The sequence below is a fragment of the Podarcis cretensis genome (genome assembly GCF_951804945.1).
Source record: "Podarcis cretensis genome assembly, chromosome: 1".
Taxonomy (NCBI): domain Eukaryota; kingdom Metazoa; phylum Chordata; class Lepidosauria; order Squamata; family Lacertidae; genus Podarcis; species Podarcis cretensis.
The window spans coordinates 64,870,285-64,894,384 of record NC_137170.1 but is presented as its reverse complement, the minus strand read 5'-3'; the positions used below and the strand labels follow the sequence as shown (position 1 = coordinate 64,894,384).

The window sequence follows — 24,100 nt, the reverse complement described above, 5'->3', positions numbered from 1 at the left end:
GGTTTAGACCACAGCCACCCGCATCCCAAGACTTTCTTATAAGCAGGCATGCACAGGATTTCATTATTAGGAACAATAAACAAGCTGCACAATTCTGAATTGTCATAGCTCTCAGAAGTCTCACTGGAACCGGTAGCATCGAATGCAACATACAACAAAATAATAATAATCAAAAATTCATATGGGAATATCTTAAGAAATAGATTTTCTTATATCTCTGTATAGTTAGAGATGGTATGTTAATACACAGATTATCACAGGACTTTTCAGTGTGTGTGTGTTTAATGTTCAAAAGCCTTTTGGAAGCCCAACTATGCCACGTCTACCTCATTAAAGACCAACACAAAGTTTGTTCAGCTTCACTGAAAGCTTCCTCTTGCTTCAGAAATCCTTCCACACTTTATTTTTGTCTCGTTGGCCAGCTGAAGGCTTATGAATCTTGTAAGAACCTGGAATGCTGGGCAGGGCAGGGGGAGTCCAAATTGGATGACATTATATACGGAGGTGTCAGAATCAATTGTTGAAAGTTCTTCAAGGAATATGCCCTGGTCATCCTCAAGGATGTAGATAGGGTTCTGTGAGATCCACCAAAGGTAATGTGGAGCCTGGCCATCTCTGGTGGTGAAGGTCAGCAAGGAAGAACATAGTGAGCCACAAAAATTAATGCCTCTCTTGATGAGGGTAGGATTTCTCCTGTACTAAGAGGTGATGATCTGCCCACTTTTTAAACCTTTAGACAGAGATAGCCTGGCCAGGTTTAAGTTCACATACAACATTTCTTTTGGAAAAAAGTTGTGCAACATGTGGGGGCTGAACAGCTATAGGCATTCCTGGATTTAAAAAATCCTTCCTTGATCTCTGTCCATCTGGTTTCCAACCTGGATATGGGATGGATACAGTTTTGACAGCTCTGGTAGATCTCTATTCTGAAATATACATGGGAAATGTTTCCCTATTGATCTTGCTCACCCTTTCTATGACTTCTATGTTGGACTTTCTGACAACTTTTAACTTGCATCTCACGCTAGATCCTGTGGCCTCCCCTCCAGTCAGCTTCATATAGAAATAGAGAAGTACTGTATTATCTTACCACGATCATCATCATTATCAACAACAACATTGTTGTAGTAAGCAAAATACATTCAAGTCAATCACAAATCAGTTCAGTACAATAGAGAATCTTCAAGGACATAAATTACAGAACAATTTCATCTATAACTTACTCTAGCTGTAAAATAAAGCTTGCAATTCTTTATTATTATTCAATCTACTTTGAAAAGAAATTTCAACTTACCTGTCCTTTACGTGGTGCTAAAAAATTCACAACTTCCTGAACCATAACTGGTATATGCCGTTGTTGATAGTCTTCATTGTCTACTCCGCCATTTAAGTATTCATCACCATGCAAATGCAATTTTTCTTCAGTTTCACATTTACGGGTTAATGAAGAGTGTATATTTTTTACCCATGTACCTAAGCAATTTGGGCTAGATCTAACTAAACTGTGAAAAGGAAATCGGTTGCAGGTCTTGCATAAATACAGCAGCTGGTGCATATTGTAGGTAAGTTTGATTGAAGGGCAGGGTATAAAAATAATAAAACAAAGAAGCCAACCTGGGGGGAAAACATATTAGAAGTCAAAATTCACATTTTTAAAATGGCTAACTGTATAAAAGCAATAGCAATTTGTTTTACTAATCAGCACAAAAAGATTTCAGTGCCAGTAAATGTTGCAAGATGCTATTTAACATATGCCACTAATGATGCTATTGTATTTGGCCAACTCTAGTACTTGCAAGTACTCCACTAGCATAACTTTACAACCTGAGCATCTGTTACAAATTCAACTGTTCTGAATCACAGATCTATTCAAATATAAACCATATTGACATATATGCCTCATTTAACACAGTGTAGATTGGGGATGCCCAAACTGCTCCTAGTTCAAAAAGATTCAAGCATAATTGGGTCAGTATTGAGCAGTAGCCAGAACATGATGCTTGGATAACAGAAACCCTGCTTTGCAGTCTGATTCAGTCATGAAGTTCACTGACTTGCTCTGGGAAAATCACTGCCTCTTAGTCTATATTCCATCTCAGAGTTGGTGTTAGCAAAAACGAGCTAAGAATTTACTCTGCAAAATACTATTACGTATATAATCCCTTTCCAGGATGAAGCTTATAAATAGAAGGCAGACATTATCATAGAGAAAAATATGGAGCATATCCTATGTTTGCAACCTCATAGGATTGCCTGTGTGCTACATAAACATTTCATTGTACATTCTTGTTCTCAATCTACATCATGGTAGCAATACATGAATGTTCTTTTAGAGATGGGATTCTTTATGCAGCTTGAGAATATGAACTGTCTGCTTCAACATTTGAAACATACTACAGTCATACTTTGGTTCTTGAATGGAATCCGTTCTAGAAGTCCGTTCGACATTCGAAAACAAAGCCATGGCTTCTGATTGGCTGCAGGAGCTTCCTGCACTCAAGTGGAAGCCGTGTCGGACTTTTGGGTTCCAAAGAACATTTGCAAACCAGAACACTCACTTCTGGGTTTGTGGCATTTGGGAGCCAAAACGTTCGAGTCACAAGGCGTTCGAGAACCAAGGTATGGCTGTACCTGGCCTGCTGATCTATGCAACATATTAAATGGGTTTATGAGGTGGCTATGCTTCAGATGATGAGATGCTGCCCTGAGACCTCCGGGTAGAGGGCAGTATATAAATTCAATTAATATAATAATAATAATAATAATGCCCTCTGAAGTGCAGTTTTTGTTTGTTTTTTTAAGGCATATTTGCCTCAGAGGAATCTATCCTAATCTGGTGGATTTGAGCAATATTGCCCACTGTAAAACATGCCACTTTGGGGAAAAGTTTTAGAGTGGTTAGTAGCAGCTCAACTCAGGATGATGCTGATTATTTAGATTATTCCAGGCTGGTTTCAACCTAATTTCAGGACCTTGTTCACCCTGATAATGACATGCACCAGGAGGGTGAAACACAATCCTGTGGGAATATGGTCATTTGTCCATAAGAGCATGGGCAAAAGTTCATTATTACAAGGATGATTTCATAGCAGAAAGCATTGCTTGGGAGCATGATCAACGCGTGGAGAGCTCATGCCATCCAATGATTGGTCCACGTAGTATAACATGATCAACTGCGTGGTCTGGTGTGAGAACATGAGACCGATGTATTGTATTGTCTTTTATCTGCTGACTGAGGCAAAGCTCTCTCCTTGAATTTGTATCTTTTCGTGAACACACAATAAAGGCTGTGCTCCAGCAGCTTCTAAGGAGAGCTGTGGCCAGATTTCTACAACCCATTTTGGTGTGAGACTGATTATTTACGGATGGCGAGCGGGTTCTCGTCACAATCCTACTGATTATCTTGTGTTTTTCAATACCATCAGCTATGATACTTTTCTGAGCCACATCATTAGACTCCCATTTGTCATCTCCCTCCAAGTCTTTCTCCAGAATCTGCCACCCCAGGTCTGACACTGAAAGCGCCAAGGGACTCATGACAACTGCTGTCCAATACAATGCCTTCCGATTATATTGTCACCCATGTTATTTCACTTTGACATCATACTACTGGGAAAGATCATCCATTCAGTACTCTGAAAATACTCAACTTTATCTCTTGCTTCCACCAGCTAACCCCAGGGGGGATACTATGGAAACCCCGAATCAGTGTCTAGGGACAGTTCTAGTGTAGATGCAGGTGAAAATCCAGTGACTAGAAGTTTTGTGGCTCTGGACATAGATATGCAATCGGTTTTGGATGGAGTTAACACTCTCATAGAGTAGGCGAGACCCAGCAGGCTCTTCTTATGTTCTTAAGAATCAAGTACCGTATATATAAAAGTCCAACCGGATCCAACATTATCACTGAATGGCCAGGTTACATAAGTAACTATGAACACTTTTACCAGCTTCAGATGGTTCACCAGCTACAGCCCAGCTAGCCTCAGTCATCCATGCACTAGTTAGATCTAGGCTGGACTATATAATGCTGTCTACACAAAGCTGCCTTTAAATGCAATTTGGAAACTAACTGGTGAAAAATGAGACTGCCAAAATGTTTGTAGGAGGAGGATTATGAGTAACAGTTTGCAATTTGTTTCCAGACTCAATTTAAAGTGCTGGTGTCAAACTCTAAAGCGTTAAATGATCTAGTACCAGGTTATCTGAAGGGCCACGTCCATCCATATTAAACTAACTGAGCCCTAAGATCAGCATCTGCAGTCCTCTGCTTTCTGCCCCCCCCCCCCAATTAGTAAAGATTACATTGGCAGGGTCTTCCAAATGTGCAACTGCCTTCCGACTCTTTCTCATCACAAGCAATCTTTGGAAGGTTTTTTTTATTGTACAAGGATTTTTCTGAGTATCTTTTTTTTTGCTTTTGCAATGTTGTTTGGTGGTTTTGTTACTGTTTCTGTTATTTTTATTCCGTGAGCCACCTTAGAGAGAAATATTTTTAAAGGCAGTATATCAACAATTAGAATAAATAATGGGCTTAAATTGACTGAATTGTTGGATTGCAGTCTACAGCTTCCCCGACAGTAAAACCCTCAAGGGAACGCAAGAGTGTGCAAGAATACAGAAGCTGAATGGAAAAAGAACAAATGTCTGTTGAAAATGTTAAAATAAGGAGGTAGCAAGAAAAGTGCAGGAATAGCTACAAGGAACCTATGGAGATCAGGCACACTAATAGAGGGCTGCTGAAAAGACAATGGCATGACAGCCCAGTGACTGCTGAAGAGGCCTTGGGGAAAACGGATGGATTGTCCACATTTCTGCTGCAGGTGCAAGGAAATAATTTCCTTCCAGTTCTCCAATACATTTGTCACAGCAGTGTCAGACCTCATAGCATCTCTTGTATCCTTCTTCTTTGCAGCTTGCAAGGATTTCCCCCTCAGCGGCTATCCCGCTATCCGGAAGCACAATTCAATACAATGCTGACTGCTATGAGATCATAGAATGCAGGGCAAAATGAGTTCCATTAAGTTTAGTAGAGCATACTCTCAAGTATGTATACACAACTGCAGTCTTAGAATCAAAATATATACAGTGGTACCTCTGGTTACAAATGCTTCTGGTTACGAACACTTCAGGTTACGAGCTCTGCTAACCTGAAAGTAGCTGCTCCTGGTTGCGAACTTTGCCCCAGGATGCAAACAGGAGGCGTGTGCGCACAGCGGGAAGCCCCATTAGCGAAAGCACGCCTCAGGATAAGAACGGTTTCATCTTAAGAACGGACCTCCAGAACGAATTAAGTTCGTAACCAGAGGTACCACTGTAGTTGGGAAAAGCTAGAGGTCAGACAGTATATTATAACTGGAATACAGCAGGTTCCTTCCTTTTGAACAGAGGTCTTTACGCTTGAAAATATGTTTTGAGGCTTACAGAAGTATAACTCTGGCAATACATGCAAATAAGCTGGAATCCCACAGAACAGCAGAGACGAAATCAACTCACATAAAGCTTGGCTTTACTTCATTGGACAATATCTGTGTTGATAAATTCATATCATATGGCTATGCTATTATGCACTCTGTGTGAGGCTTCTCTTAAGGAAGGTCTGGAAACTGTAGTTAATGCAGAAGTTGGGTTGCTGAGTGATGCAGCCAACCATATGAATGTTACACCTATGCTCAAACAACTGCACCGATTGCTAATATTTAAAAGAGTCAGCTTATGTCTTTAGGATTAAGGCTGGTTGTTTCTCTGAGCTGTCTGGAAGCTTGCTTGCGTGTTTGTATGTTTGGTCATGTACCAGGGTACTGTGAGAAGCTGAAGGAGGAAGTGAGTTGGAGAACACAAGCTCACATCTATTTGGAGAAAATATAGTATTGTGGGGCACATAGCAAGAAGATGTAGATTGGAGAATTATATTATGCCTTTGGACAAGGAGTCTGAGAACAGGATGCAGACATTGGAGAGCCCAGGGGTGCATACAGAAAATGCTCAGGAAGCATCATCTACAGCAGGGGTTAGCAACCTAAGGCCCATGGGCCAGAAGTGACCTGCGGAGGTCATTTGAGCGGCCCACGAGCCACCCCTGAACTGAGCTGCCCGCTCACATGCTGTGCTAAACCGGCGCGGCGCAGGGACTCGCTTCCGTGGCACCGGAAATTGTGTCTGCGCAGACGCCAGAAATCGCAGGCTCCCATGCATGTGCGATCTGGCCCACAGAGGGATCTCCGCAGGACCAGTCCGGCCCAGATAAACCTTACTGACCCCTGATCAACAGCTTCCAGGCTTTCCAAACCTGCTCTCTGAAGTATCAGGTGTGCATACCCTAATGGAAGCTCATCACCAGTAGGCTACTTAGCTCGGAAGAAAAGAGATGCTAACAAAACACTGCAGGCAGAGATAACACACTTGAAGGATTTGGCACAGAATCTCTAGCACAGGTTGATAAAAGTATCCTTTGGGGACTAGTTGACTTTGTCTATACCTGCAGCCAATGAGGAAAAGTCCTTGGCATCAAAGAGTAGCACAGAAGCAAGGATGACAAATATAGGGAGCATGAACAATTAAGGAGTGTGAGAGCCCTCCAAATGAAAGTGACATCAGTGGTTCTGAACTTTATTTGAGGATAAACACTAAAATGTGGCTAACCTTGAGTCAGAACCAGATTTGAATCCAACAAGGGGGTAGTAGTATGTAATGCAAGATCCTATTGTCAGAGAAAACAGTGAAAGCAGTCTCCTCTGTACCAGGGTAAACGTACAGTATCCAACTTCATCAACAATTCCTTATAAGGCTTGGTTTTCAGACCCTTGATCATCTTGGTCACCCTCTCTGCACATGTTCCAGCTTGTCAATATCCTTCTTAAATTGTGGCACCCAGAATTGAACACAGAATTCTAGGTGTGGTCTGACCAAGGCATAATAAAGTGGTACTATTACTACCCCTGGTTGTGATACTTCTGTTGATGCAGCCTAGAATAGCCTTAGGGTTTTTTGGTGCTGCATCACTGTTGACTCTTGTTAAGCTTGTGGTCCACTAAGACCCCTAGATTCTTTTCACATATACTACTGGCAATGTTTTATTAGTGTAGCTGGTTCTTCCTGCCTAAGTGCAGAACCTTACATATGTCCCTAGTGAAATTCATTTTGTTAGGTTTGGCCCAGTTCTCCAATCTATTAAGGCCATCTTGAATCCCTGATTTTGTCTTCTGTGGCACTGGCTATCCCTCCCAGTTTGGTGTCATCAGCAAATTTGATGAGCGTGTCCTCAATTCCTTCATCCAAGTGATTTATAAAGATGTTGAACAACAACAGACCCAGGACAGAACACTGTAGAACTCAACTTAGCACTTTTTTGCAGGATGACGAGGAACTATTAATGAGCACTCTCTGGGTTCGGTCAACCAACTACAAATCCACCTAACAGTTACCTCATCCAGCCTACATTTTACCAGCTTCTGCACAATACCATGGGAGACTTAGTCAAAAGTCTTACTGAAGTCAAGATACACTACGTCTACAGCATTCTTCTGACCCACCAAGCTTCTAACTATCAAATAAGAAATGAGATTTGTCGGGCACACAGATTGTTTGAAAACAGCAAGTGGGAAAATTTGGGTTTTGAAAATTGAGTTTCACTTAAGGGGCAGAACAGGAAAAAAAAGAAAGTGGACAGACAAGACATCAGAGAGAAGTGGAAAAATGAATTCAAAACAACAGGAAATGACAAACTGAGAGAACTATCACAATCTACTATTTGACTAGCAAATGTTAACTGGCACCATACCATGTATTCAACTGGTTAGGACTGGGTTATATTTAAGTATGGGTGTATGGGAATTATTCAATAATTATTAGTTGTTTGCGCTACTTGTCACAAGAGTTGATTGTGTTAACCTTTTTTAACCCACAGTGTAAATGTTGTTGTTTTTTTCATATTTATTTTACTCAAGATGGACTACCAACCTGCTTTACCTCACACATAGTTGAGAACGGTGTGTATTAGCACTTAAGAAATGCCACACAATGCATAAAAAGCTAGCGCAAACAGGGGGCAACTGGGGGAGCGAGTGCTTCATTCTCGCCTCAAGAGCCATGTTGGCACAATCATTCGTTCTTCTACACCTCGCGTTATTTTTAAAGGAGCGTTTAATGTCGCGATTGCTCTTCGCAGGCTCCAGACGAGGAGTCATTCGCTTACACGTGGAGGGGAGGTACATGTCCGACGTTACTCACTGCAAGAGGTGGAGGGAGAGTGGGGACGAGGAGGAATGTCTGACCACCACCTCTATTACCTTAGCAACGGGTGAGCTCCCTTGTGGGTGGGAGAGACACGGAAGGTGGGGGTCCACTGTGGACCTAGGAAGGTGGAAAAAACCAAGGCTTCTGAAGTGTGCGCATCCGGAGAACAGCACGAGCCTTCCCCTCCCTCGCAGCCCGCCTCTCCACCCCCGTCCCGGCGCCTGAGGACACTCGCTCTGCGGCGTAACCGTGCTACTCACAGCGCTCGACGAGGCCGCTGCCCCCCACGCTCCTCCTCGCACAGCCTACAGCGCCAGGAGCGCTGCCAAAAGGCTTCCTCCCTGCAACAAGGTGCTGCGGAGTTCAGTTCCGCCTTCAGAGCCCGCTCCTCCTTTGCAGCAACGCGGTGAGAGGGCTACGCAGGGCTTCTCCTATCCCACCCACTTCCTTCTCCCCACCCCCCACAAATACGGGACTGGGCATCCGCCCCCCTCTCGAAAGCTGCTCGATCATTGCCTGCCTGCAGTGCCTTCATTTCAAGCGGGCTCGGGGGTTGCAAGGCGGCGGTCGTGTGCACAGCGCGCACGGATTCGGAATCGGCCTCGATGAACGCGGCGGGGCTGACTCAACAAATGCACTGCAGGGATGCGCAGGTTCACCAGCGAGACTGGCGGGATTTCCACCGCCCCCTCCATTATCTCTACGCAGACTTTTCCTGCCTCTTTCCACAAAGCCCCGTATTTCCTATCCTCCCGGTGGACATCCCCGATTTTTGCAACGCGGTTGTCAGAACCAAAGCAAAATAATTAAGACACCATCGGCAGAACCGCGGCTATGTTTTTATGAGAACTCAATCAGGGATAAAGGGGCAGGTTTGTTCCAAGGGATGCTGCGGTGCGACAATACTTCGATGCGTGCCTTGTTACGTAGTAAGAGGTAACCCGTTTGCGATCAGGCTGGCCGCCACACAACCTCCTGCAGCCCATATAATCCTAACAGAGACCGTTTTCCCAACGGAGTTGCTATAGGATATGCTGTGCTCGCTTGTATTAACATACGTCCCGCTTGCATTAATCACCCGCTTGCATTAACATACGTCCTTCTCTACCACACACATCTGTTGCAATCCGCAAACCTTAAGCCACCAGCAGATACTCTCATCAAATGCTCTATTTTAAGAACATCTTAAAAGCATCTTCCCGAAGGCGCACAGGTTCCTCTGACATCTGCCAGTAGAACATCCCGCCCAGAACGGGCGCTCGCTTTTCATTCAGTATTTGTACAGTTACGCGCACGAGCACAGCTACAAACAAATCTCTCGTCTGAATTACTGTTTTCTCATTTCACATTTAACAAGCACCCACAACTCCTCAGAGTAACTGCAATTTATGGAACAAACTAAGGAATCGCGAGGTTCACTTTTCTTGATCCCATTCAGTGCTTCAGCGGCAAAACTAATTTCTCGAACCAGCTCACAGCGCACCAGTTTGAGAAAGGCTGGCGTATGTCTTTCTAGTCTAAAACAGTATCGCCCGCCCCGCATAAAAGCAGCTGGGGGTGGTGTCAGTTTCCAGCCAGTTGAGCTGGAAAAAGTTAAACCCTTCCCTGAGCATTCCTTAACTCCCAATCTCAGGCTCCTAGTTTTGCTTTTTAGTTAAAAAAAACTTTCAAGCGAACTGTTGGTGTCTCCTGTCCAATTTACCCCTCACTCCGCACTGCAATTGCAGCCATACAACCTCAAGGACGTGCGCTTTTAAAGACTTGCACAGAAACTTTGCGCGCTGGGCTCAAGTGCTCGCGCACCTAAAAAAACGCGTGTACGGTTAATCTCTGTGGCGTTGAGAGCTATTTCAGCTCATGGCTGAAATAAAATTTAAATTCAAGTCACTCGCTTGAGCTAGAAGAGGCACCTGACCGCGCGTCGGCGTGGGGGAAAATCATTTCTATTGAGCTTACTTTTGAGTCACTGCGTAACTGTTTAGGATAGCGCTGTAAAATCAGCGATTGAACCAATTAAAGCCAAGTTCATGTCTTAAGATGACCGCCGACTACTACGCGACAGCTTATTTCTATTCGAAACTTGAACTGGGACGACGAAATGTTGCTCCACGGAACTTTCGTTGTTGCTTTATTCCTGCAAAATGCAACCTCCCTGCTTGTTTGTGCTCATCAATTCCTGCAAAGACACTATCCCTTTCTTATCATCCCAGTTCGGCACAGAAACAGTCGAACCCCGACTTTCCCCTACTTTGAATACGCGTCTCTCCCCTCCAACCCGCTCGCGCGAGTCCCGCCCTCCATTCATTCGCTCACTGACAATATCCGCCCCCCTTATTTCCATGCGCGCCACCAAACCGAGCAGAACGTCCACAATCCCAGCATTACGCCCTCGCTTAGGAGACGGCTGAAGGCGGAGGGATGGGTCCTCCTTTGGACCAAAATACATCCGAGGGCGCGTCGTAAGCGTGGCGGCTCTTATGACGTTGTGGGGCCCTCAACCAATCCGAAGCCGTGGAACGAGAGGCTGCTTGGGTTTGAATTTGGTGGCTCGCTGAAGCTAGCGAGCGAGCGTGGAGGCGGCGGCGGTGGCGACGCCCGAAGAAGCGGCGCGGGCTGCTGATCAGCAAGGAGGGTCCCTAATGCCTGGGTGAGTATCTCCATTTGCGCCTACTAGGGTGTCTAGCTCGGTTCAGCTGGAAGAGGGTCCCGATCAGCTCGCTGCATTAGCGAGGGTGGCCCATGGCTGCTTACACTTTCCGGCGGAGTTTTGCGCTCTTGTGCTTGCCTTTCTTTTTGCAGCGCAACCGCATAGGAGGGTCGCTGCTTATTAGCCGCGCGACCTTATTCCATTCGTTCGCCCAGGTCCCTGCAGGGACTTTATAGTACCGCATCGAAAGAAAGTTAAGATGGATCGGGAAGTTCTCCGCCCCAAATTGCCTTTTAAGTCTACACCCCTGCGCACGGTTGGATGGAAATTCTGGCTGGCTTCGAGTTAGAATGTGGTTAGGATCCGGCGTATTTATTAGGGAGTGGGGGTACGGTCTTCTGCATACTTACCCGGTATGAAGTCCCGTTGAAATCAGTGGGCACGGCTTCCAAGCTGACATTTATAGGACTACGCTGTGAAAGATAGCATGGGTGAATGCATATCTATGCCGCGCGGTTGGTGGCAACATTGAACCAATAGCATCTCATGGAAACGGCGTAAAGAGTTTTGTAAACGCCTTCAAGACTGGTCGCCTCCAGATGACCTGTTGCTGAGCATGCGTCCTGATTTGTTTGCCCTTTTGTGAGTCTTAGCCCTTGAGATCATCTCTACAAATTTGGTGCAGTGACAATGACCCTGGGGCTGGAGCAACTCTCCTATGAGGAAAGCTTGCAACTATGGGGTTTGAGGTTTAGGAAAAATGTGAGAGAGGTGTAGAAAACTATGCGTGAAATGAGTCATGACTCTAGAACCCAGGGCCATGTGGTGAAGCTTAACAATGGAATATAGAGAGGAGACAAAAGGAAAAACTCCATAGTTAAGTTGTGGAATTCATGAATGTAATATGCAGCAATGGTCAGCAATCTGAATGGCTTTTAAAGTGGTTTAGACAAATTAAATGGAAGGCAAGTCTATTAACCAGGATGACTATGTACTAGCTCCAGTATCGGAGGTGGTATGCCTCTGCGTACCAGTTGCTGAGAATCACAAGGGGGACAGTTGGGTTCATGTCCTGCTTTTGGGCTTCCCATAGGCATCTGCTTGGCCACCCTGAGAACAGGATACAGGACTAGGTGAGGCCCCTTAGGTTGTCATGATAGTTACCCCACACTTACCAGAACCATTTCCCATTACTTTTCTTACAGCATAAAGTCTTGTTTTGAAGAGATAGTGCACCACTGTTCTTATTTGTAACAATGTATTCACTTCATTGAGAGTGGTTTATGATAGTGATTGAAAGCGCTGGCAGACTAGAAGCAACCTCCCACATATATTATGGGGGTTTTTGTGTGTGGATTAGCATCCACTTCATTATTTTCTAAGGTGGTACAAGACTCTAGAATCCATTAACATTCAATTGGCTGTATTTATGAGACCAAACATGGTTATTATCTTGTGCTGTATGGGAACATTTGGAGTAGCAAAGTGGAATACAAAGGACTTCCTCTCAACAAATGGAGTTTACCATACCTTATTCCTCTAACTAACTGCTGTTGGCATTGACAGAGTAATTATTGTATAGCGTGAGTGAAACCTAATGCATATGAATATGCTAACTGAAAAATGACAATGTGAGCAAGCACCGAGTCATGTCTTCTAGATCATTATTAACAGTAAAGAAAGAACCAAGGTCTTAAACTAGATCTTACGTCAGTCTAGAAAATACATATTCTGAACCTGTGCACATTGAAATTTCTCTATGTGGTAGGAGAGTTTCTTTGGACTATGAGTGTTTGTAGTGTGTTTTGAATCATGTTGTTTCTTCAGGAGTTAAACTTGCAGATATTATTTTCTGTTAAGTTTGTGAGTCTTTCATAGCCTCATCCTCCCTCCACACAAGAGTATTTGCACTCTTCAGACGTTAAGTTGAGAAACCCATTTTGGTAGAATACTATATCTAAAATAGTTGTATGGGATCTGTGGTGGTCAGCTGGACAATTGGAGCAAACAAAGCAGCCTATTTTACTGGACTCCAGTCATTGGCAAACAAATGGCAGGAGAATATTGAGTTACATCTAAGCTTGTGTAAACACTACATATAAGCTTTGCAGATCAACTGCTGCTTGTAAAACCAAAAATAGCACTTACAAAATTACATTTTGGTGGGTTTAATTGTACATCCCAGTATACGTGGAACCCATAGAGCAGTGTGTCTTCTCACATGCATATTTTTTTGTCATTTGCATAAACCTCTTGTTGCATTTTCTTAAATTACTGCTTTAAAAATATAACCGGTCAGTTTACATTTTTGGCCAGTCAAATTATCAACCCTGGACCTAACCTAAATTCATTTGCTTGGTTGGTTTAGCAGCACAATTATATGCATGTTTAGTCAGAATAGAAACGTAACTCATTCAGAGAAGTTTACTCCCAGGTAAACAAGTATAGGAGTGCAGGTGCTGTTGTTTAATCTACTTTCATCTTCTTCCACCAGCAGAAGAAACTGGATTTACTTTATATGACAAATCTTCCCCAGACACCATAACTGCCTTTCGTAATGTCTACTACTGTTCAAGAAGATGTCTGCAATCACGTGAAGGTAGTGGTCCGTGTTCGTCCAGAAAGTCAGAAAGAGAGAGATGGCAACTTCAGGAAAGTGCTCCAAGTTGTCGATAAGCATATGTTGGTCTTTGATCCCAAAGTGGAGGAAGTCAGTTTCTTTCATGGGAAAAAAGTTCCATGCCGTGATCTTAACAAGAGGCAAAACAAGGACCTCAAATTTGTGTTTGATGCTGTATTTGACGAACATTCTTCTCAGCTGGAGGTCTTTGAAGATACTACCCTGACCATGCTGGATGGCTTTTTGAATGGATATAATTGCACAGGTAACTTTCTGCTGTATTTCTCCCTTTGTTAGTTATGGAAGTAATCCTGTATCAGTAGTCAGTTCTAATTTGAGCCGGGGCAGGAGGGTGTCCTTCTGCCCCCTATTCTATTTATAAGCTTTAAAACTTGGTTGTTGCTATTTTCCAAGCTGTTGGGGACGTTTGGTTTCTTGTCCTTTGCTTCACATCTAGTAACTCTCTCTTCCTGCAAAAGATAGCCAAAACCCCCTGCATCCCATTTGCAAAAAAAATAGATATTGCAGTAGTGAAGAGCATGAAGAATAGCTTTCCTCGCCATTACTTCCTGGTAGTTCTGATTCTAACGGTTACTTCTAGCTTTGGTACTGAGCAGTAGCAGTGTGTGTGGTGGAGCGGACCAACATTGGTGGCGCTGCTGCTTACCAGAACAGTTGCAATGTTGGGGGAGGGATTCATGGTTGCACCAGTGGAACCACCGCTTCCAATCCGGCGCTCCTGTCAGTGCAAGCATGCAGCCCTCCCAGCCCCATTCAGATAAGCAGCAGCAGAGCCATGATCAGAAGGCAGCTCTCTTGACCCTCCCTGTCACACTGCTGGTTCTGAGCAGTTACTAGCTATCACAGATACATGGTACAGCGTTCTGCATCCATATTTCACTTGCACCTTCTCACAAGTCGAATGATAAGTTGATCGCCTTGGTTGAAGGGCTGCCATGTTTCTTCCTCTTTCCTCATTCTCCCCCCCACCCCAAAATGAGCAAATATATATATCAGGTGAAGCCGGATTCTCCTGTTTTTGAATGTTGAGCTACTTAATGGATTCACTAATTAAACGTGCCCCTTCCTACACCCAATCTTGCTGTTTGTATCTCACACCTTCCTCCAAAGAAGCCCGTGGCAGCAAAGGTATCAACCCTAACGCAATCAGACTTCTAAAAACTGTGTAAAACAACCTTCTGAAAATGGCTGAAAATTGCTAAAAGTGATCGCCTGCTTTCAATTTAGTGCTTGCTTATGGCGCAACTGGAGCTGGGAAGACTCATACAATGCTGGGCTCCCAGGAAGACCCTGGAGTAATGTACCGGACCATGTTGGAGCTCTACAATGCCATAGAGCGGATGAAAGAGGAGAAGCATTGCGCTATTGCCGTTTCTTACCTTGAGGTAAGCAGGCGGAATAATTTTGCACAATAACAGTTGTTTTTGTATACGGAATAGGGTGAAAGGGACCCAAACCAGCTTAGTCAGAGGCTGAGAAAACATTGTCTATCTTCCAGCCAAACATTCTGTCTTCCAGCCAGCTTGAGAGATGTTCTCCTACGGTGCGGTCCCATGTTTCTGAGGAATACATACCAATATTCCCGACTCATGGCATTACAGCACCAGAGGAGCCGGTAGAATTGGAAAGAAAGTGTTTTGAATTCCTCCCTGACCTGATATTGGAGGATTTAAAACTGCTCCCCTGCTCTGATCTCAGGGAGCGTCTTGGGATTCAAGAAAGGAAACAAACAAGCAAACCAACCAAGGGCTTTGCTCCCAGCTGCCAGAGAACAGAATACAACATAACTTCCCAGTAGCCAAGCCTAGGATTAGGTCTCATGACAGCATGCACAATTGAGAGTTTTCTGCTTGTCTAGTTTCAAATGTATTGGTGCTTTTCCTCCTGTCAAATTGCCACTCTGCCTCCTTTGCGCTGGAAAGTTAAAATGGCAATTTGGATATTTGGACAGAAAATTAGGACTCTTAACTGAGTTTAAAACTTAGGGATAAAACGCATGCCATCTCGCATAGGTGCATTTTTCATCTTTTAAAATGGGACTACACCTACCAAATCCAGATACCTTCTGTATGATTAGCTGCTTACCTTTGTGTATCTTAATATCTGCCTTTTCCAATGCCTTTCCCTCCCAAGGTCTACAATGAGAAGATACATGATTTGCTTGTAAGTTCAGGACCACTAGCTGTTCGAGAAGATCCTCAAAAAGGAGTGCTGGTTCATGGGTTAACAATGCATCAGGTTTGCACGTATTTATATTATCCATGTTATTCATTAACTGCTTATTTATCTATTTGCCTGCTTGCAGTATTTACAGGCAGTCCTATAACACAGTTCTCAGAGTAGCTCACAAAGCAATTGAAATTCTATAACAAATTCTCAAAGCAGTTTTTGAGTCTTTAAGGCTTCACCTAAGAGGGAAATCTTAAGTTTGAGGTACCTAGTTTGTCACCTAAGTTGTTTTTCTTTAAGTTGCCAGAAAGTTGGCAGACGGGGAACGTGGGAAATATTTGCATTAAATCTCCCGGTATTGTAAGGCTTTGTGTGAGTTAGAAGGTTATTTGTTTTGTTTTTACTTTCACAATATTCTGATTGATTCTCCCTGTTGACCAAATTTGTCTTGTCCACATCATGTTAAACCATGGTTTAGTATTACATGCATGCCAGAGTTATGAAGTTTAACCCAATAGATAAGCATGCCTGTCTGCAGCTTCATTTCCAAAATTCCATTTTCCCCCCTAAATCGGTTTTAACTGGGATACCTTGAAAAGTTTTCAGAGTCATTTCAACCCACTACAGGCACTATTCTATCAAAAGAAGCAGAACAGATCAGACTGCCCTCCCAAGCCATGATTCATATACTATGGACAAATCAAGTCCTTTACACGAATGCTATCTGTTCAATCCTATCCATCTTGATGTGAAGATTTACAAGCTTTATTTCTGGGAAGAAAACACAGTGCAAAACCATTACTTTATCAAGACACTTGAAATACTAGCGGGCCGCTCTAAGTGACCTGTTTGCGAAGGCAGTTGCTATGAAACAACTGTTTAAATCAAACGTGGTAGCAATCTTCAACCCCTTTATCTCAAAGTTGCGCTGTCAAAATTGAAACAGTTCTTTTGAATAAAGTGGCTTGGGGGCTGAAGCATTTGACCAAACACAAAAACCTCTTTGTATCCTAACTCATATTCTTAATTTTTTATATCTGCTACACATGCACCTAATTTCTCCCAGTCTGTTGTCTCATTTCTTCCTTATCATTTCTCCACTTTCCCCTCCTCCTCTATGCTATGTCTCTTTCTGCTATTGTCACCCATAGTGCACCTTGGCTTCTTCGGTCAAGGCTTGGAGGGAAGCTGGCAGGGGGGGGGGGCGCGGAGAGAGAGAGAGAGTCTGCTTCCAGGCAGTCTTCTTCTACCTATGCCATTTCCATTTGTACAGCTATCAAAGGGCCGAAAAGATCAGGAGCTGACGGTGGTGGTACTACTACTGCTTAATGCCTTTAATGTCAGCAGCAGCAAACTAAACAGTGAACCGATATGGTCCCTGCAGAATTAGCTGACGGCCTGTGAAAAGAAAATGGGGGGGCTATTAGAATATTCTATCCCCCAACCCTAAAAGTGTATCAGCGTGAAGCTGCTGAGCTTGGGGACCAGCTGGGTAGTCCTCTTCTTGCTAAGCCCTGACGCTTGGCACTCTACAATGGCCGTGCTCATGTGGCTCTGAACTGGAATAACACGGTGCAGGGGCGACTATTATTGCTTCCCTGTGGTGTATGGGAGAATTTTGGAGGGAATTGGGGCCACAGATGTGTGTACTTTGTCACCCTCAACGTATCCCCAGCTCAGGTTCCCCGCGCCCCCTCCATTCACCCAGTCCAGGATTATTTTCATCTGTTTGGGTTAGCGTTGTAAAGTGGCTGGCCCCAAACAAGGATAATGGAGTCATGTTTGGCTTCACCTTCCCAGCTTGTACTTCAGCCTACTGGATAATTTTCTCTTCACGTCAGATATTTGAAGGCTTTCTGGGAAGGCTGAACATGGAAGCAAACTGCCAAGAAAGCAAACCAAGATAGCCCTTGGAGATGATTGTTTGAGGACTATTCCCTATAACAAACATTGCCATTAATGGTCCGAGTCCATTTTCATAGGACTGCTCCTTTATAAATATTCAGTTCCTTTTGAAACAAATAGGGTATAACCACATTTTTCTATCTGTCACTGGAGTTATTGGATATTGTATCTTATTTTTTAAATTTTAATGAATGTGTAAGTCTTACTGTGAGATCTACTTACTCAATGAATTGATTTGGGTTTGTTTAATACTGTGTTTGTGAATGCCTTTCCCTTCCTAACGGCTGTAAGATGAACTTTTCAGTGGCATCACCACCTACTCAAAGAATGTGCCTAGCACAACCTGACGGCTAGCGGTATTGGAATAAGTGAAATGATGCCTTTTAGCTGACCCAACTTCTCGAGGCGACACTAGGCACAAGTTAATCTTGAACATAATCTTCTTTGGGCAGGTGCTGAAGCTTATGCTCACCTACAGAAGCTGGTTTGATAAAAGGTATCTTCTTACCTGCTTTGTGTGTGTCATCCTCTGGGACCAAGATGGCAACAAAAGCCAAAGCTACGATGTTAACATTATGACTGAAATCCCATGACAATGAAACTCCCAGATTAAAATCTAGCAAAAAGATTTACTAGTTTCATTCGACTATTTCCCCCCCCCCTCCACCTTTTGTAGCCGAAGTCTGCCATGGAGATCTTGCAAATATTGGACTATGGAAACAAAAACAGAACACAGCATCCCACCGATGTGAATGCCTCCTCATCTCGGTCCCATGCTGTCTTTCAGGTAAGATGATACAGCAGATAAGGTGTCTGAGGATCTTAGATAACCTTTGAAGCTTTGTTTAAAAAGAGAGAGAGAAAGAATCCTCGGTCTATGGCACACCAGCTATAATAGCTTTGGTCTTGGGAAGAGAGATCCAGCTCGCACTCTTGTCTGCATTAAATCCTTTGTGCTAAATAGCATTCAGGAGGGGAGCTCTCATGGTCTCTGCCGTCACTCAACTTCAGATGAGGAATCTATTGAGGTGTCATAGCTGCTTGTGAGGAATAAATGTACTTCATGCTCATATAAATGGCAATATTTTTTTCATGCGTAACTGCTTCTGTGCATTTATTTATTTTTATACATAAAAATATATCAAAAAGTGATTCCCACTAAAGCAGCTGACTTAGTATATAGCAGCCTGAGCCTATGCATGTTTATACGGAAGTCCTGCTGAGTTCAGTGGTGCTTGGTCCCAGGGAAATGTGGCTGGGATTGCAAACCAAAAGTATAATCCTATGCACAGTTGCTGGAGAGTAAAGTCTTGCTGAGTTCAGGCAAACTTATTTCTGAGTAAACGTTTTAAGATCCCAAAGAGAGTGTTGTTGGAATAGCAAGCTTTCAGATTGTGTGCTTTTAGATTGGTGGTTTCATTGTGTACATAGCTGCCAAGGTTTTCCTTTTTTTAAGGGAAATTCCCTTATTCCAAATAGGATTCCTCGCAAGAAAAGGGAAAAGTTGACAGCTGTGATTGTGTATCCTTTATTGCATTGTTTATACGGCACTTTGAGAATTGCGGGTGGAAAGTGGGATGAAAATGTTGGGAATATAAAATAAACAATCCTTTCTGAAGTGTGTTAATCCAAACCTGGGTCTCCTGCTGTTTTTTAGACTACAGTTCCCATCATCCCTGACCACTTGTCCTGCTAGCTAGGGATAATGGGAGTTATAGTCCAAAAACAACTGTTGACCCAAGTTTGGGAAACACTGTGTTCATCTAAGGAGGAGCATCTAATCTTCATTTTTAATTTCCTTGTCCGATTCAATTTTGCACTCTCTGCATGACTGCCAGAAAGTCTGTATTACAGAAAGCTTAGGTTTGTGCATGTTTCCTTCCCTGCATTGCCCAACTTATAGGCATGGAAGAGTGATTGTTGTATCTGGATTCTTTCCTCATTTCCTTGTTCTGTACTCCTCTGTTTCAGATCTATTTGAGACAACAAGACAGGACAGCATGTATCAATCAAAATGTCCGTATTGCCAAAATGTGCCTCATTGACTTGGCAGGCTCAGAACGTGCCAGCGCCACAAAGACCAAGGGAGCTCGTTTTAGGGAAGGGGCAAATATTAATCGCTCACTGCTAGCCCTTGGCAATATCATTAATGCTCTGGCAGACCCAAAAGTAGGTACCCATTTTCTTCTCACCACTGTCCGCGGGCCGGATTTAGAAAGCAATTGGGTCGGATTCGGTCCCCAGGCCTTAGTTTGCCTACCCATGAAATAGAGTATGTGAAGCAGTTTGGAATGTGCTAAAGTACCGTATTGGCCTGAATATAAGCAGCACTTTCCCCCCAAATTTCAACCGTGAAAAGATAAGCACAGCTTATATTTGCAACCTTACGGTATGCAGCCAGGAGTGTGGCAAAGCAGCGCCCGCCTTGCATGTAGTCCGCCATCCTCTCCCCCAAGGCCAGGAAGGGAGAGAGAGCAAGAAAGGGGAAAGGCCGTCAGCAACACAGCGTGGCTCTCTCTCTCTCTCCCTCCCCCCCCCCCCTATGCAGCCAGGAGCAGCAAGGAAGGGGGCGGCTTATATTCAGATATTTTTTCTCCACCCCCGCCCTCCAATTTTAAAGGTGCGGCTTATATTCAGGTGCATCTTATATTCAGGCCAACAGGGTAGTTGTTCCCAAACATTTTGGTATGGTGGCCCAACAAATCAAAAGTACAGTGACCACTTTGCTGCTGCTAGCCGTTCCAGCTGATTCTCTTGGTGTTTGGAGCAGGAAGCCTATGTCAGCAGGGACTTGCATGCAGGATTTGCCCTGGTAAAAGTAGAGATGATTAGCAGTAGCAGGTTGAGCAAAGCCCATCAAATCACTTACAGGACTTAAAAGAAGTAACTAAATATAGGATGTGGGTTGAATCTACTGCAGGTTTCCCTTTGTGTTCCCCTCTTGCGGTTCCTCTAGAAATCTATAAACAGTGCTTGGCATACACTGAGCTTCAGGATTTATTGTGCTGGGAACACAGAACTGCTGCTGCTGAATTTGGGAGGGAATCTGGGTTTTCACTAGACTGCTGACTCCTTGTATGTACAGGGATCTGCGGGTGGAGAGAATGTAGCACCCAACCTTCTTTCTTTGCATTAATTGCAGAATCTAAATTGCTAACCTCTGGTACCCTTTCTCATATAGGAGGACATGTTAAGGGATTGGCTAGGTGTTGCAAGAGGCTTTCTAGTGGGGGGAAAATTCAAGGTTTTTATCCCCTGTCATTTATGTGCATTGTGAAACAGCTCTTCATAGTAAGTCATGGTCTGATGCTAAAGTAATCTCAGCACTCCATTAAACACTCACCCTTTTCTGTGTGGGGTTGTGTGTGGGTTTTTTTGTTCTTCCAGAAGAAGAACCAGCACATTCCTTATCGGAACAGCAAGCTTACTCGTTTACTGAAGGATTCTCTAGGAGGAAATTGTCGCACGATAATTATAGCTGCTGTTAGTCCTTCTTCTCTGTTCTATGATGACACATATAACACTCTTAAATATGCCAATCGAGCCAAGGACATCAAATCCTCTGTAAGTAAACTTCTTTTTAAGTTCTGCGCTGTTGCTTTCAAATTATAAAATGATGTTTGTTTGTTCTGATTGAGTGGATAATTGCAACAGGGAAAAGATATTGCCCTCTCTCTTTTTTTGCTTCATATTTTTAAATATTGTGGCAATCTTACTGAGCACTTTTTCTTTTTACGCAAGCAGTGTCACAACTTTGCTGCTTGTACTTTCTTATCTACCATTCCCTCTGTTTCATGGCATTATTTCAAAGGGGAAAACAATTCCTTGATACACTTGACCTACATCCAATTTCCCTTCTCCCTTCCGTATTTTCCTTCTCCATCTGTAGCTCCTCAATGCATATCTTAGGCCTTTCTCAAGGGTATCCTTACTTAAAGGAGATCCTGAGAGTGGTTGTGGTTACTGGGTGTTGTAATCTGCAGAAAGGAGTGGGGAATTCCCCCCTGGGATGAGCACAACTTTGGATCCTGCCCATTGGGTTGAAACTCAACTAAACCAAGCAAAGTTTATCTGGCACTGGCGAAAAACGGCAGGTGGTGATTGTCACCAATTCATTCTCCTCTCTGGCCCTGGGAAAAGCTGTTCTGGAGGGTTGGGGAAAACTCCAGAACAATGTGGGAGCAGCAGGAGGAAAGAGTAATTGGTGATAATCGTGGAGTGGAAGTCTGAATGCAAGCCATGACTTTTATTATGTTTAGGCATGTCTGGATCCATCCCATTACCTTTTTGTTACCTTTATTTAATCAGGGGGTTTTGTGACTGTTGTTTATGTTGCTTGATATGATGATCACATAGTATGTTTTCCTTAGCAAAGGAAGAATATACTGTCTTCTGATGTTTATGAAGCTGAACTTTGTCTTCTCTTCACAGCTGAAGAGCAATGTCGTAAGCTTGGATAGCCATATAAGTCAATACGTTAAGATTTGTGAAGAACAAAAGAAAGAGGTATGTCAGTTACTAGAATAGTTAATGTTGCTTTAAAGATAAAGGTACCCCTGCCCGTACGGGCAGACTCTAGGGTTGTGCGCTCATCTCACTCTAGAGGCCGGGAGCCAGCGCTGTCCGCAGACACTTCCGGGTCACGTGGCCAGCGTGACGAAGCTGCTCTGGCGAACCGGCACCAGAGCAGCACACGGAAACGCCGTTTACCTTCCCGCTATAAAGTGGTACTTATTTATCTACTTGCACTTAAGGGTGCTTTCGAACTGCTAGGTGGGCAGGAGCTGGGACCGAACGACGGGAGCTCACCCCGCTGCGGGGATTCGAACTGCTGACCATGCGATCGGCAAGTCCTAGGCGCTGAGGTTTTACCCACAGTGCCACCCGCGTCCCAATGTTGCTTTAGTTACACAAAAAAGATAACAGCATAATTAAAAGAAGGCATTAATTGTGCATTCAGATACCCCAGATTTCCAGAAAACCTGGTGTTTCTGTGTCATATTAGGTGTAATGTAGATCATTAGTATGGCTTTAAAATTGGTTTTGAAAAAGCTGTTTAAAGAAACTCATGGAATACTAAAAATGAGATACAAACTGCACATGCACCCCTTTCTTTCAAAATACACTATGCTGTTTCAGATCATAATGCTGAAAGAGAAACTACGAGTCCTTGAGTTGGAAAAAACATCTCCTGACAGACATGCCACAGATCAACAACAGGTGGAAATTTCAAGGTAAAAAAAATGCTTACTTATTGTGTTGTCTTGTACAAAGTTATGACATGATCCACAACTACTTGTGTGTATAAGATGACAAAATACTTCTAATACCTTCTCTCTTGTCAGCCTTAGTTGGTCAATGGTACCTGTCAGCCAATGTACCATAATGCACCTGGTCACTCCTTACAACAGAGAGGCTCATCCATACTTTCATATCGCTATCCAGTAGCCTCCTCCCTTGCCAAAATTTAATGTACAAGCTCCTGGGGATCTATAGGGAAGTCGAGTTTAACACCTGGTCAATGAGCAAACTCCCATATATGGTCCACTCCCATGCACAAAGGAGGGAACATTTCATTATCTTATTGTGCCTATAAAACAGCCATTCTTCTTTTCTTGATGGTATTGCCTTTAATGTTCTCCTGGGATAAGGATTCAACACCTGAAAATGCAGGTTCCTAGTTTTAAGGGTACCTGTCCTTAACCTTGAATGCTCAGGTGCCAGATGTAGCCAGATATGCCTTTGCCCAGCTTAAGTTGGTGCACTTGTTCCTGGAGACTGAAGATCTGGCCGTTGTAGCACGTCTCATAGTTACATCATGGAATTGGAGAATTGTAGAGTTGGAAATGACCACAAGGGTCATCTAGTCCAACCCTCTGCAATGCAGGAATAATTTTCCAAACTTGGTCTTGAACCCACAACCCATGTCAGGACTGTACTCCCCAGAATTATGTTTAGTCAGAACCAGGGATAGGACCTTCTCAGTTGCTGCACCCAAGCTCTGGAACCCCCTTTCAAGAAACATTCACCTTACCTCCTTGTTACTGGTTTCTTTTATTTGCCATGCTGTTGAATTTCCTTTTTTAGAAAGGCTCTTCAAGTGTGTTTTTAAGCTGGGGCAAAATTTGTTAAATTTTGTGCTGGAAATGGTTTTCAATGGATACTTTCGTTTTTACTCTATTTTTACCATTTCCCTTTTTGTATTTTTTAAGCATTTGTATTATAACTTTTTTATATTGTTTTAGCTGTCTTGGGCTCTCTTAGTAAAATGGGCAATATAAATGTTTTCAATAAATAAATATAACTGCTGTTTACAGCTATATTTTTTGTCTAAGCTCTAGAAATTCAGTTAGGCATAAGGAAAAAAATTATGCCCAGTAAAATCTCTCTTTCGAAGTTCTAACGCTGCCTGGTGCTGTGAAATAACCTAATACTGACAGGGGCAGTGGAAGGGTTAAAAGTGCAGCTGTGTAACTTGTGCATGTTTGAGACAGTGGGTCCTT

At 43.4% G+C, this 24,100-nt stretch overlaps 2 protein-coding genes across 7 annotated transcripts in view; one reads left to right on the top strand and one right to left on the bottom strand.

Moving 5' to 3' along the window:
* METTL15 (methyltransferase 15, mitochondrial 12S rRNA N4-cytidine) overlaps positions 1-10,618 on the bottom strand; it is an 85,882-nt gene extending 75,264 nt beyond the window's left edge. The window contains exons 1-3 of one of the 4 annotated variants that reach the window (XM_079969567.1): positions 10,192-10,618; positions 1,295-1,614; positions 970-1,053 (exon numbers count right to left, since the gene is read on the bottom strand). In XM_079969567.1, the coding sequence (XP_079825693.1) occupies positions 970-1,053; positions 1,295-1,555 (345 nt within the window). In that variant the 5' untranslated portion in view covers positions 1,556-1,614; positions 10,192-10,618. The other 3 variants (XM_079969565.1, XM_079969566.1, XM_079969568.1) reach the window with 3 other exon arrangements.
* Positions 10,619-10,751: 133 nt separating this feature from the next.
* Positions 10,752-24,100, top strand: part of KIF18A (kinesin family member 18A) — a 40,186-nt gene continuing 26,837 nt past the window's right edge. For 2 of the 3 annotated variants that reach the window (XR_013835933.1, XM_079965938.1), the window contains exons 1-9: positions 10,752-10,882; positions 13,377-13,767; positions 14,751-14,908; positions 15,657-15,761; positions 18,274-18,384; positions 19,569-19,766; positions 20,985-21,161; positions 22,029-22,103; positions 22,737-22,831. Coding sequence is in view for 2 of the 3 variants with exons in the window: in XM_079965938.1 (XP_079822064.1) it covers positions 13,440-13,767; positions 14,751-14,908; positions 15,657-15,761; positions 18,274-18,384; positions 19,569-19,766; positions 20,985-21,161; positions 22,029-22,103; positions 22,737-22,831 (1,247 nt within the window). In the remaining variant the exon portion in view is untranslated. The remainder of the gene's footprint in view (positions 10,883-13,376; positions 13,768-14,750; positions 14,909-15,656; positions 15,762-18,273; positions 18,385-19,568; positions 19,767-20,984; positions 21,162-22,028; positions 22,104-22,736; positions 22,832-24,100) is intronic. The other variant, XM_079965939.1, reaches the window with a different exon arrangement.